General features: G+C 60.4%; 2 protein-coding genes across 6 annotated transcripts; one reads left to right on the forward strand and one right to left on the reverse strand.

Annotated features, from left to right (window-relative positions):
• Positions 1 to 481: 481 nt before the first annotated feature.
• On the forward strand, positions 482 to 6,853 carry CNIH2 (cornichon family AMPA receptor auxiliary protein 2). 4 transcript variants are annotated; one of them, XM_001150473.8, is made up of 6 exons: positions 482 to 844; positions 4,557 to 4,625; positions 5,031 to 5,078; positions 5,333 to 5,445; positions 5,546 to 5,689; positions 5,868 to 6,500. In XM_001150473.8, exons 1-6 carry the CDS (start codon positions 764 to 766, stop codon positions 5,893 to 5,895), a joined length of 483 nt encoding a protein of 160 aa, XP_001150473.2. In that variant the 5' UTR covers positions 482 to 763; the 3' UTR covers positions 5,896 to 6,500. The 4 variants fall into 4 exon arrangements, with proteins under 4 accessions (XP_001150473.2, XP_063639187.1, XP_054517394.1 ...); XM_063783117.1 differs by lacking the exon at positions 5,868 to 6,500 and adding an exon at positions 6,703 to 6,767 and having other exon boundaries at positions 650 to 844; XM_054661419.2 differs by lacking the exons at positions 482 to 844; positions 5,868 to 6,500 and adding exons at positions 3,715 to 3,872; positions 6,703 to 6,853.
• A 20-nt stretch (positions 6,854 to 6,873) lies between these two features.
• Positions 6,874 to 11,482, reverse strand: YIF1A (Yip1 interacting factor homolog A, membrane trafficking protein). 2 transcript variants are annotated; one of them, XM_001171153.7, is made up of 8 exons: positions 11,249 to 11,482; positions 10,375 to 10,586; positions 10,106 to 10,210; positions 9,892 to 9,970; positions 7,995 to 8,052; positions 7,675 to 7,830; positions 7,167 to 7,260; positions 6,874 to 7,077 (listed from the first exon to the last, which is right to left on the reverse strand). In XM_001171153.7, exons 1-8 carry the CDS (start codon positions 11,277 to 11,279, stop codon positions 6,931 to 6,933), a joined length of 882 nt encoding a protein of 293 aa, XP_001171153.1. In that variant the 5' UTR covers positions 11,280 to 11,482; the 3' UTR covers positions 6,874 to 6,930. The 2 variants fall into 2 exon arrangements, with proteins under 2 accessions (XP_001171153.1, XP_009421785.1); XM_009423510.3 differs by lacking the exon at positions 7,675 to 7,830.
• Between the last annotated feature and the right edge of the window lie 1,570 nt (positions 11,483 to 13,052).

Here is a 13,052-nt window from a genome sequence, read left to right on the forward strand (position 1 = left end):
ACCGTTCTGTCAGGGAAAGAGGCAGGCGGCCATCAGCTCATACCTGGCGTGCCGCCGCCAACTCCCGCGGGGCACACGGCAGAGGTGTGGGGTCGCGCAGCCGCTGAGAGGGCCCCCACTGCACCTGGCCCAACCTCCTCCAGCGCCCCCCAAAACCCCACTGCCCCCATTCAGCCCCTGTCCTGGCGTCATTGTGTGTCCCAGCCAGGTGCTTCTGCCGTCTCCGACAGTGACAAGTGCCTCGCACTTCAGCCTTTGCCCTGAGCGCCCGCCCGAGGGGGCCGAGTGCGGCTGTGCCGGTGGCTGGAGTGCCGAGGGGTGCGGGGTGCCGGGGGCGGCCGCGTCTACGCTGTCCGGAGGGTGAACGGCCGCGGGCTTGTCGGGGCTGGGGGTGGCGCCCGAGCCGGGCGGGCAGACGAGGGGCCCGCGGAGACCCAGCCCCGCCCGAGGCCGCTCGCGCGGCGGCCCCGCCCCCGGCTCCGCCCCGCCGGCTTCGCGGGCTGGAGAGCGAGGGAGCCGCGGGCGAGGGATCGCAGGATGAGCGATCGGGGCCCGGGCAGCCGGCAACGGACGCGCCCCCCGAGCCCACCGGCCCGCGCCCCGCGCCCCCCACGGCCCCGCGGTCCCGGTCCCGGCCGCATCACCCACGTCCCCCGAGCCCCACGGGACATGCCCGGCCGGCCCTAAGCGCGGGCCGGGGGGCGTCCCCTTGCGCCCGGGCCCCGCGCTGGCGCCCCCCGGGCCGCCGCCCGGCGCGGGGGCCATGGCGTTCACCTTCGCCGCGTTCTGCTACATGCTCACCCTGGTGCTGTGCGCCTCCCTCATCTTCTTTGTCATCTGGCACGTAAGGCCGGGCTGGGGCTGGGGGCGGGGTGGGGGGCAGGGGCCACGCGGAGCTGGAGGGACCCAGGGCGGGTGGTCTCAGAGCCCAGGGGAAACTTGCTATCCCCCAGCCGTCGGCTTGTCGGCTTCGCCCCCATTAACACCCCCCGTGGTCGGCTTTCTTCCCGGGGCCCCCCTTCCTCCGCCGCCCCCGCCTGTCTGTGTGTATGTCAGTCGGTCTCTGACCCCCTCCTCTGCCCTCGTCCTCTGCTCCCATGCAGCCCGTGAGGTGGGGGGTGGAATTCTGGCATTTTTGTTCCTTTATCTTCTATGTCCCCCCCCACCACCATCCAGCCGCCTCCATTAGTCCATCCGGCAGTTTGTCTGTCTGCTGCCCCCCACCCTTTGTGGGTTTTTCCAGCCAGAGTGATGGAGCTGGTTGCTATGGCAACTGCATCTGTTTACAGGACCCACAGATCTCAGAGTCCATTAACCCTTTGCCTTCCCAGCCCCCTCCCTGACCAAGCAGCAGTTGGCTCTCATCAGCCCCCAGAGACCTAGCCCCCACCACCGGCTCACCTTGGGTTTCCCTACTCCTCCTGTTGGGGGCTTCCCAGCCCCCCAGGTTTCCTCTCCATTTTCCAGCTTCCCTCCTCTTCCTGTCCCCCTTCCCCTTTCTCTCTCACATACCCCTTGGTCTGTCCCTCGCCCTGGCCTAGCCTCACACCTGATTCTTCAAAATGTCCATTCCTCATCCTGCATCCGACCCATTGCTTCCCCCAGGCTCCCTCCTCCTCCCCTCCCGCCCCTCTCCTCCAGGGCCTCCTCTGCCTGGCTCCCGTCCCCTCACTACAGAACTATCAATCAGCCTCCAGCTGGTTGTTGGGGGCCCCTGGCCCCACTTTACTGCCCTCCGTCCCCACCCCCACCCAAACCCCGTGCCTGTTTCTGTAACAGCCTGCCCAGCTCGGCCCTGGCTGGCTCAGCTCAGCATCCTCTGCTCACACCTCCCGCGCACACCTCCCTGATTGTCATTCCCTTTCAGGGGTCCTCTCATCCCTCCCTCAATCCCATTTCCCATAGCCCTTCCCTCCTTCCTCCCGGTGCCTCACCTGCTTCTTTCCCGGGCTCCCCACTTCCTCTCTCCTTTCTCTTCCTGGGACCTGCCGCCTGCTCTATGGTTCCCCCTGCGCTCCCTTTGCCATCCCCTGCCACCTTGCTCTTTGACATCAGGAATCCATAGACTGACTGAACCCCTACTGTGTGAAGAGTGAGCCCCCAAAGGCACCTCAGCACACACCCCAGCTCCAGCCCTGTCACTCCTTGGCCTGGCTCTGCTCTCTCTCTGGGTCTTGGTTGCTTTGTCTTTCCCCCTCTCCCCCGCACCCCGAGTTACTCTATTTTTCTTTCTGTGGGGTAGGGGCAGGAGGGCTAGGGTTCTAAGGACTGGAGGGAGCTGGGGGCCACAGGCTAGGGAATGCAGAGCTGACCAGCTCCTGGGAGAAGGGCTCCTGGAATTCAAGAAGCCCCTTTTTGGGGCCTTCCCCACCCAGGGCCTTCCCACAGCCCCTGTGGGGTCCCTGTCCTCAGGGGATTCTCAGCAGTTTATCCACCACGCCTGCATTGATGCTTCCCAAAGATCAGGCTCTGGGTGGCTTTGAGGGGGTCAAGGATGAATAAAACCCAGACTTTGCCCTTGTGGAGTGCCCAGGCTGGGAGGAAAGGCCCAAGCTTTGAAGAAATGTCTTTGTTCATTCAACAGATATTGATTGAGCACTTATGTGAGGTACTCTGTCCACTCAGCCATTTAGCTGGACAATCTTAGCAAGTCATTTGTCCCAAGTCTGGTTCCTCGCCGGCAAAGTGGACCTGTGCACATCAGAGTGCCTAGTGCGGCCTGCTGGGTGGTAGGGGATAGGAGGCGTGGTCCTCAGTCCTCAGCTGCTAAGAACTAGACTCTTAACAGGGCAGGACCCCAGATCCCACTCCAGACCCTCAGCCCAGGCCCCAGTGGTTCCTAGGCAACCCTGGCGGTGAGTGACGCGTGTCAGCTGTCACCATGGGGGATTGTTTGTTCCGGGGGGCTGAGTCAGCGCCAGGCAGCCTGGGGGGTGGGAGGCGCGACGCCCGCCGCCTGCTGGTGGTGCCAGCTCTGGGGTACAGACGGCACCCTTCTGCTCCCTGTGGACCCTGTTGCTGTGCGTGCCAAGCGGCGCTGCCCAGAGTCAATGGGGAGCTGGGCGGGGAGGGGGGGTGATCCAGATGGCCTCAGCTCCCTCCAGGAAGCCCATGTTCTTTCTCTCTGAGCCGTCTGGGGCCTGGGATGCCTGGGGGTGGTGGGCCTGCTGCCTCATCCTAGGGCTGGAGCCGACAGGAGGGGACCCCAGCAGGCTCCTCTGCCAGCCCATGTCCCCCAAGTCACCTGTCAGCTCCTTCCCATCCCATCATCCCCTCAAACACTTGCTCCCCTGGAGAGTTTCCACCCGTGAGGACACTGCCGTCTGCCAGACACCCCAACACCTGAAGCCAGCTTAGACTTCTGCCTTCACTTCTCGGCCATTTGAACCCTCTGGAGTCTGGCTCCTAAAGAGCTGTAGAATCCCATGCACGCCTTCCGTCTCTACTACAACTCTCCTCACTCAGACCACCATCAGCCCTGCCCCTAACCCTCCAAACCGTCCCCTTGCTGGTCTGGCCTGAGTATGACACAGTGGTTAGGAATTTTAACTCTGGAGTCACACTGGGTTAGAATCCACTAACCAGCCGTGTGGCCCTGGACAAGTCACTTAACCTGCCTCAGCTTCCTCATCTGCAAAACAGACATGAAAATAAAACTAGTACCTAAGTCATAAGGTTGTAAGAATTAAATGAGTGAATCCACATACCGGCCAGGAGAAGCACCACTTAGATCTCAGCTGTGACTGTCAGTGAGCTCGGATTTCCTGCCCCACCAATCCTGAGACATGGACCAATCCTAAGACATGGACCTGACCACCCCACTCTGCTGCTGTGTACTCTTCAATGCCTCCCCCCAAAATTTTTGTGTTAAAGTAAGTCCAAACTCCTGGTCTGGCCTCACAGGGTGCCCATGTCTGGCTCTGCTGAATTCTCCAGCTCCTCTTCCACCACTCTCTCTTTTCTTCCTGCTTGCTGCGCTGTCACGCCAGCCCCATGAAACCCGCAGCCTCCTGAATGTCTCCTGACCTTTCACCCCTCTGCCATTGCACCTTCTACTGCTTGGACTGCATTTCCCCCATTTGCTCACCAACACCTACTCCGAGTCGAGCCTGAACTCCCTCACCCCCCACACAGGGTTAAGCGCCCACTCCAGGTCCTCCCTGTACCCCAAACCCTGATCACCTGGAAGGCAGAGTGATCATCCCTCTGGGCCTGGGTTCCTCCTGGGCAGGGGCTGCATCCCAGGCCTCTGGAGCCCCAGTGCTCAGCACAGGGCCTGAGACTTGGCAGGGCAGACACGAAGCCATGTCTTGGGATGTTTTGGAAGGGGGTGTAGTGGACATGGGCCTGAACTGGGCATCCAGACGCTAGGGTTCCCTTCTGGACTGTTGTAATGACCTTGGACCAGGCCCTGCCCCTCCCTGGACCTCGGTTTCTCCACCTTTGCAACAAGCTCCACCTGGCTGGTCCTCTTCAGTAAACTATCCCACAGAAGGACTTAGGGGGAGGCCATAAGCTGCTGCCCCAACCCTGACGGGCACACGCCCCTCCCCCAGATCATAGCCTTTGATGAGCTGCGGACAGACTTCAAGAACCCCATCGACCAGGGGAACCCTGCGCGGGCAGTAAGTGATACATGTGCTGTGCCGAGGTGTGTCCGTCCGTCTGTCTTTCCATCTGTCGTGCGCTGGGGGTGGGAGACAGGAAGACGGGGGTGGGGTGGGGGGCCTACGGCCATGCCCCCTTCCTCTCTGTCTCCGCCCCCAGCAAACACCTGGCGCGGGCTCAGGGCTGAGTTCCTCTTGGCGGGGCGGTGGTTGCCAGGCTCTGGGCCGTTGCCATGGAGACGCGGGTGAAGGCCCTTCCATGGTGACGGTCGCCATGGGGACGGCGCGGCTGCTTCCGGGCCGTGCCGACAGTGCCGCAGAGATCGCTCTGGCGCCCCCTGGCGGCCACATGTGGAGCGGTGGGAGCTGCTCCAGTACCTGCTTCTCCGCCTCCCCATCGCGGCCTTTTCCTTCCCCCAACAGCGCGAGCGTTTAAAAAACATCGAACGCATCTGCTGCCTCCTGAGGAAGGTCAGTGTCAGGGCTGGAGGCAGGAGGCTCCTAGCCCAGCGCTGCCCCCACTGTCTGTGGCCCAGAACCAGGCCTTCCCCTGCTTTGGGCCTGTTTGATCCACTCTACTTGGGAGGGAGTGGGAAGCCAGAGGCCTTTTAATCCCCAGAGGTCACGGTGGGTGGGCACCTCCCAAACCCCAGCTCCTCTCTGTCCCCTTGAAGGCTGGTCTGTCATAGCATCAGGCCGCTGACCTCTCACCCTCACTCCCCCAGCTGGTGGTCCCAGAATACTCCATCCACGGCCTCTTCTGTCTGATGTTTCTGTGTGCAGCAGAGTGGGTGACCCTGGGCCTCAACATCCCCCTCCTCTTCTACCACCTCTGGAGGTGAGGGTAGCAGCTGCCTTGGGGAGGCTGAGATGGGGAACAGGGGCAGGATGGGGGTGGGAGTCCTGATGGCAGACACTCAGGCCCCTGTCTGCCCCAGGTACTTCCACCGTCCTGCAGATGGCTCTGAGGTCATGTATGATGCGGTCTCCATCATGAATGCTGACATTCTCAACTACTGCCAGAAGGAGTCCTGGTGCAAACTTGCCTTCTACCTGCTCTCCTTCTTCTATTACCTGTACAGGTGAGGCCTTGCCCACAGCAGTCAGAACTCAGGGAAGGGATGTCCCAGCATCACGCTTCCAATCCCAAGTTCCTGCCTTTTGCCCTTGAGGACTGAGGGCAGCCCAGGGTGTGACCAGGTGGGCATCTGGGTGGCTGTGTGTGAGCAGGGCTAGGCTCACTGGCTCATCTTCCCACAGTATGGTTTATACGTTGGTGAGTTTCTAAGGGGGAAGCCGGCCAGGGAGCGAGCCCAGAACGGACCGGACGCCTGTGCACCCCCAGCCCTGCCCCTTGGCCGCAGAGGCCTCAGCCCTGGGGAGGGAGGGGGCACTGGTGCCCCCAGCCTCTCCAACCCCCAAACTGCTGCTGCGGGGAACCCCCCCCCCACCTTCAGAGCCCTCCCCCTTGGACTAGAGCGGCTGGGCAGAGCTCTAAACAGGGGCAGGGGCTCCTCTGCCAGCCTGTGGGCATGGCAGTCATTCCTGGAAGGGGCAGGACCTCCGGCCTTGTCCATTTCGGGGGAAACTTGGGCCCTGCCAAGGGGCAGAGCTTGACCCTGGAAATTCTGGGCCATCCCCCTCCACCCCCACCCTGAGGCTCCCCCTGCAGGTGGGGGGGTACCCGCACCAGAACGAGCAGGCTCAGCAGGGGGGCAGCCCCACCCCTAGTCTGCCCTCCCCTCTCCCCCAGGCTCTTTCTCCAGCCCTGTCTCCATCTGCCCCAACCTCAGCCCACCTTGTCTCTTGGACCTATTTTCTATGTCGCCTGGAGGAGTCCGGCACCCCCTCCCCGGCCATTTGTGACAAAATATGAATAAACTACTGCAAATATGTGGGCCCCGGTTCTGCTCCTGGAAAGCTTGAAGAGGAGATGGGGGCCGATTACAGGGACTGTATAGGGGGCAGCCCTAAGCTGAATCCCCAGCCTGGCTTGTCTCACCCCACTAGCCCACAGACCCTGCTGGAGCCCCCCAGAGGGATCAGACGCCTTCCAGGTCCCCTCAGCAGCCTCCTTCCATCTTCTCTTTCCCAGCTGAGGCTGCTGAAACCCTTACAAGGCAGTATCAAGGTCATCAAAGTCATGAAGCCCTCCCTGGGTCCACCTTCTTCCTAGACGGCCCCAAGCCTGGTCCCCTGGGCAATGCAGAGGCGCAGAGGTATCTGTAGCTCCCCATCAGGCCCCAGGAACAAGGGTCAGACAAAGTCAAGGAAATCAAATCTTCAATGAATGAAAAACTCAGTGCCATCTGGGGCCAGGGGGTCACCGGACCAGGTGGAAAGTCAGCCAGTATATGATGAGGGGCTGGAAGGCTGCAGCTCCCAGAGTCAGGTAGAGCTGGAGACGCTGCCGGGGGACGGGGCCCCCCATGCTGTCGGGGCCCAGGGCTGCTGTCCGCAAAGAGCGCACCTGGAAGAAAGGAGAACTGAAGCCTGGCCAGGAGGGGGAGGTTTGCCCTCAAGTGAAGGCAGGGGAATGGGGGGGTGCACCAGACTCACAATGAAGTACATGAGCGCCGATGAGGTCCAGGCCAGCGCCACGTAGTAGCCATCGCTGCCGAACAGCAGCCCCGTGAGCACACTGAGGATCATTCTGGGGGTGGGAGGAGGAAAGGGTTGGTGACTCCCAGGGGTCTAGGCCTGAGATTGGCCCTACCCCCAACGCCCAGAGCCCAGCTAGACCCCACCTCCCACAGCGCCTTTTACTCTCAATCTGTCCCCACAGGGACCCAGACCCCAAAGGGGTATGGAAGGCCCAGGACTCAGCCCCAGGACCTGGATCTGAGACCCCCTTCTCTCCCCAAGACTCGCAGAGTGACTCTCAACACCTCCCCAACCTCTGCATGGCACGCAGATCCTCAGGAGACTGCTGGAGACAGCTGCTCCCTCTTAACAGAGCAGTGCTAGAGGTCACTAGGGGCCGAGACATGTCCAGGGTCACAGTTCGAGGCTACAGCTATGCAGGCCCAGATCCAAGGCCACCTCCCCCTGGCCCACAAGTGCTCACCCCACGTATTTGTAGCCACTGTAGGCCAGCAGGTGAAAGGTGCTCAGGTCACTGCGCACGGTGGCCAGGTAGAGGCCCAGGAGCAGGGCCAGCACCTCCATCACCACCCACACCAGCGCTGTGCTTGCACACAGGCCCAGCACCTCCGGGGAGAACCTGCGCCAAAGCAGGGGTGGCTCAGAGCCAGGCATCCTGAGGCGGGGGTGAGGAAGAGAGACTGGGGCAACAGAGGGTGAGCTGGGGACCACCACATATGCCCTAGGGAGGTTGGGAGAAGAGCTCACAGGGAGGGGAGGGTAAGGGAGGGGCTTGGCACTGACCTTTTCTGAATGCCCAGTGCCATCCCAGCCAGGAGCACGTAAGTAATGAAGGCCATCGCTGCCAAGTGCCAGAGAGATGCCATCAGCTTGGCTTCCTCCATCAGAGCTGCCTTACTAGGCATTCGGGTTCACCGACACGTCCCATACTTCCTTCTCTGAATAGCCCAGCATGGCCTGACCTCCACATTCTGCTTCCAAATGCCCTGCCTGGAATGCCTGTCTCCGATCAGCCCTCTCCCACTGTGTAAATGCCACCTGACCCTTCTTCCAGAACCACAAGCCACCTTTCCTGTCCCTGTGCTGGGAAGCTCATCAGTGTTCTGCTGCATCTCAGAAACTGTATCATGGGCCAAGGCCATTGTTCCGCCTATACAGGGACCAAACTGGTTTCTGCCAAGGCCAGAAGCCAGGTTCAGTGGACACCCATGCTGTCCTGAGTCTGGGGTCATGGAGATGACCTCACCGCAATCAGCAATTCTAAGTCTCAGCACTGGCTAGGGCTCTGGCTGCCCAACAATGCAGGGAACTCCAAGTTTAACTTTGGGCAGTATTCATAAAAGCTCAGAGCCAGTGGGAGCCGGGCATTAGCAGCAGTTTTAACTCTGTCTTCTGCCCCGCTTAAAGCACTAGAATTGGCTGGGCGCAGTAGCTCATGCCTGTAATCCCAGCACTTTGGGAGGCCAAGGCAGGCAGCTCACTTGAGCCCAGGAGTTCAAGACCAGCCTGGGCAACATGGCAAAACCCTGTCTCTACTAAAAATACAAAAATTAGCTGGGCCTGGTGGCAGGCGCCTGTAGCCTGCAGTCCCAGCTGCTCAGGAGACTGAGGCAGGAGGATCACCACCTGAGCCTGAGAGGCAGAGGCTGCAGTGAGCCAAGATCACACCACTGTACTCCAGACTGGGTGACAGAGTGAGACCCTGTCTCAAAAGAAGAAGAAAAAAAAAGCACTGACATGACCACCAGCGGGGAGTGTCTGGAGTTCTGGAGTCAGGAAATCAGCTGTACCACCTGTCAACTCTGAGGCCTCAACGATACTGAAGCTCCTCTGAGGCTTGGCTTCAACATGTAAAATGGGGATGCCAGTTCCAGCCTTACACGGTGGCTACGATGGGCACATGGGATAAAGGATGGAAGCCCCTGTGCTGCCCAGCACACCTAGGCTGGCTGCCTGCCCTCAGTCCCACTGGCTGCCCTCACTGTAAGCTCATCTGCGGGCTGGTCCCTGCACACTCACTCACCCTGGGTGTCCACGATGGGCCTGGCCCTGTGCAGCCAACAGGACAGAGAAGAGTCAGCTGTATGTGTGGGCAGCCTGAAAAATGCCATGTGGACAGGCAGTTGTGGGAACCCAGAAGGGAGCCACCACTTGCTCAGGGGGTCAGGAAAGGCTTCTTGGAAGAAGGGATAACAGAGCACGCCTTGGAGGACAAGCAATAACGATGATAAGAGTTAATGTTTCCTACGTCCTTCCTGTGTGCCAGGTGAGGTGCTGAGCAAACATCACCTTGCTGAATCTCTCCAACAGTCCTTTGGGGTAGGGACTACATTAGTCCTGTTTTACTGAAAAGTACAAATAACCAGCCTGAAATCCCATAGCTGGAGTCTGCAAAGCCAGGTCTAAACCCAGAGCTCCAGGCTGGGGAGGGATATAGTCCAAATCAAGAGACAGGAAGGTCTCAAAAGGGTGTCCTGGGGACACTGAAGGCACATTCAGGAAGCTCCTTACTGGTCACCCTGCACTGCCTGCCTGGTGTCTTGCAACTGCCACACATACACAAAGCACCAAGAACAGATGCTGACTCAGTAGCTGAGCTTCTCTTCCCATTCATCCCTCAAGGCACAAGTCCCCCCCGACCCCACCCCACCACGTTCCCCAGCCCAGGTTGGAGACTCACTGGGGATATAGAGGTCAGGGGCGTTGAGGTCTTGCCGGGGGGGCAGAGGAGCATCACGACTGTACTGCACTTCCCAGTTCTGGCAGTGGCAGTGGCAGCAGCGGCCACATCAGGAGGGGAAGAAGAGAAAAGAGGAGAGAAGGGGGTTGAGGTCTGGGGGCCAGACTCGGGCAGAATGAGGAAGGCCCACCAGCTCCCTTGGTAGGAAGCTCACCTGGTGTGTGTAGGGGAAGACCAGCAGCCCTAGCTTCTTGGCCACGTAGGCTGTGTCCACAGCAAAAAAATACTTGAGTTTGCTCACAGACACAAAACGGTGCAGCTGGGAGGGGAGAGAGGAAGCTGTGGGCAAGCCGCACCCCAAGCCTCAGGGTGCCCCTCTGTGTGCTCCATCCCTGAGGGCACTGTGAGGAATCGGGTGGAATCCCATGATGCCCCAGCCCTAGCCAAAAATTCTGCCACCCGTGCCCCGGGGGCAGGCCACACCTCCTTGTGCACCATGTCCTTCCCATGGGATGCGATGGAGCTGCCATAGGCCATAGCCACATTAGCCATTGGGTCCCCAAGCAAGTGGTTGACACTGAAGGCCACGTCTGCTCCTGTGGCTGGGTATCCCCCGGGCTGGCTGGAATAACCACCGCTTGTGTCATCGAAGAGGGGAGGGGGATCCGGGGCTGCCCGGGCCCTGTGCTTGGAGCCTGTGGGTTTGGAGGTATCAGAGTAGATGACAGAAATACCAAGCATGAGCCCAAACCACCGCCCCTTCCCTGGCTGGACAGCCCTGCACGGGTCCTGGAGGCACCGATCAGTGAGGGGACCCCAAGCTGGGTGAGGGGGAGCTAACTGAGAAAAAACTGTGATGAGGGATCCTTTGCGAGAAATCCGTTGCTAAATGTAGGCAAAGAAAGAGCTGAGGCAGCGCCTAGAACTGGTTGCCCACTTGGGGTTTCTGAAGGCCTCTCACTGGAAGTGACCTCTGAACTGAGCCACAGTGAGTAGAAGTTTGCTAGGTGAAAATAACTGGGAGGGCATCCTTCCGTGAACAAAGCTGGGAGAGGCGACAGCTGGCTACCTGGAGGCCCTGGACAGTGATCAGGGACCTCATCAGGTTCACAACAGTCAAAGGAGTTTCTGGAGGAGGAGGCGGACCCCGTTTTTGCCCGACTCCGGCATGGGATTCCCAGGACTGGGCCGAGAGGGCGAAGTCCGGGACGTGTTGGAGTGTTACGAGGGGCAGGAACCCGAGTGACACCCCCGCCCTGGGCAGCGGTCCCAGTCGCTATCTCCCTCGGGGTGAGCGGGCCGCGCCGCCGACTCTCCCCCCGCCGGCCGCGCCGCGCCCCGCCCGCGCCCCACGCACCGTGGGCTCCGTAGCCCGAGTGATAAGCCATGGCCGCGACGCTCGCTCTCCCCGAGGGCCCGCTGCGCCGCCTCGTGGGTACGAATACTAATGAGGCAGCTGCTCCGCGCCCAGGGTACCGACCGAGGCCACCCGGCCGCGCGACACGTCCCCCACCCCACCGGTCTCGGCCACCATGTCCGTGGCGTCATCCCCCGCGCCTGCCATTGGCTCTTCGGCGGCGCCGGCTCGCCCCTCCCCTCTCCCAATTGGCCACTGACGAGCTCTGGCCTGAGCGGATTCGGCAGAAGGCAACATCCGGGTGAGGGACAGGCGGAGCGACTTGCGGTGCCTGGGATTGGATCACGGGCTTGCCAGTTCACGGTGGGAACAGCCAATAGAAGAGTTAAGGAAGAAGGTGGGCGAGAATTATTTGCGCGCCTGCGCGGTGAGGCACTTGACGCACCCTGCCACGACTACACCAGGGAGTCGAGAGGTAACCTGCAGCTGGAGTCAGGAACAAAGCTTCCTTGGTGGGACGTACTCCAGGAGGGAATGGGGCGGTCGAGTTCCAACCAAGCCCTGCCCTTCGGGGCGCCTGTTTCTTCCTCTCTGGGCTTGTTTTCCTCCCCCGTCACCTACACTTCACCCAATCTTGGAACGGAGCCCCGGCAGCCCCGGAGGTGGTGGTGGGAGGCCGGACCTATCAGTGACAGAGCTGCCAAGCAAGCCCCAGGATGCTGACCCCTCCCGCCTCCCACTCCTCTTCTCCGCGCGGGTGCTGTCCGTCGTCCGGTGCTGAAAATGTCCTCCCGCCTCAGCCGCCATCCTGTAGACTCCCGGGGGCCTGCGTATGGGAAGATTTGGGGTCTCGAACCACACGCTCCTAGCGAGCGCGTGGCCGCACGCACACATACACGCATACTGCAAAACTGGGGCCCAGAGGATCCGAAGTCTGAGAGATTGGGTGGTATAGGTGGGGCAGGATCCTGCCCCGGGCCTGTCCCATAGACTCTCCCGTAGTCCAGCAGATTTGGGGGCAGAGGTGTGCTGATTTGCGTCCTGAAGCTGCAGCCTAAACTCCTGAGTCATCGCCGGGCCTGTGGTCTTCTTGAAGTGAGGCCCCTAAGCCTCACTTGTAGTCCCGGGGGTTCCTTTCTCTCCACCCAGGTTCTGATCACTCCCACCCCCGCGGAGACAGTCTTCAGGGGCCTCCCTCTCACAGACCTTCAGCCACCGCTTTCTAGAGAGCATGAGCAGGTTCTCTGCGACCTCTCTAATTAGCTACCAGGTATCCAGTTACACCAGATGACCTTCCTGCTCCCCAAACTCAGCCCACGTGGTCTGATTGCAGTGCCATTGCCCAGAGGTCCCCTCCACCTGGGATGCCCTTCCCCCTCATATCCACTTGTCCATAAGCCTGGTTATCTTTAAGAGTCAGTTCATCTCGTGCCTCTCAGAGGGACAAAGGGGACAGAGACCTGACCCGGTCAGGGGTGGAGGTCATAGGCTGGGTTCTAGGCCCCCTCTGGGTGCACCCAATTTGCCCTGCATGTAAGTTCCATGAGGACAGGCCCTGTTGTCATTCTCCACTTCCACCCTTGTCTTCCCAGTGCCAAGCACAATACTTGCATATGGAAGACACCCAATAAACATCTGTGTCCAAGAAATTCATAATAAATAGATAAAACCCTGGACCAGTCCTTTCCTGTGTCCACATCTCAGTTACCTTTAAGTGGGTAAGGATGTTTAATTGAATGGTCTTTGAGTTGCTCTTTGCCTGAACACACGCACATACAAAAATGAATTAACCCACCAGTATTGC

The sequence above is a fragment of the Pan troglodytes genome, chromosome 9, assembly GCF_028858775.2.
Source record: "Pan troglodytes isolate AG18354 chromosome 9, NHGRI_mPanTro3-v2.0_pri, whole genome shotgun sequence".
Taxonomy (NCBI): domain Eukaryota; kingdom Metazoa; phylum Chordata; class Mammalia; order Primates; family Hominidae; genus Pan; species Pan troglodytes.

What these genes read in the sequence shown, in the direction of transcription:
- CNIH2 (XM_001150473.8), top strand. Translation starts at nt 764, where the DNA reads ATGGCGTTCACCTTCGCCGCGTTCTGCTACATGCTCACCCTGGTGCTG. An exon ending in TCTGCTGCCTCCTGAGGAAG is followed by an intron (nt 5,079 to 5,332) that starts GTCAGTGTCAGG and finishes TCACTCCCCCAG; the next exon opens with CTGGTGGTCCCAGAATACTC. An exon ending in TTCTTCTATTACCTGTACAG is followed by an intron (nt 5,690 to 5,867) that starts GTGAGGCCTTGC and finishes ATCTTCCCACAG; the next exon opens with TATGGTTTATACGTTGGTGA.
- YIF1A (XM_001171153.7), bottom strand. Translation starts at nt 11,279, where the DNA reads ATGGCTTATCACTCGGGCTACGGAGCCCACG. An exon ending in AGGACATGGTGCACAAGGAG is followed by an intron (nt 10,211 to 10,374) that starts GTGTGGCCTGCC and finishes CTCCCCTCCCAG; the next exon opens with CTGCACCGTTTTGTGTCTGT. An exon ending in GCACTGGGCATTCAGAAAAG is followed by an intron (nt 7,831 to 7,994) that starts GTCAGTGCCAAG and finishes GCTTTGGCGCAG; the next exon opens with GTTCTCCCCGGAGGTGCTGG.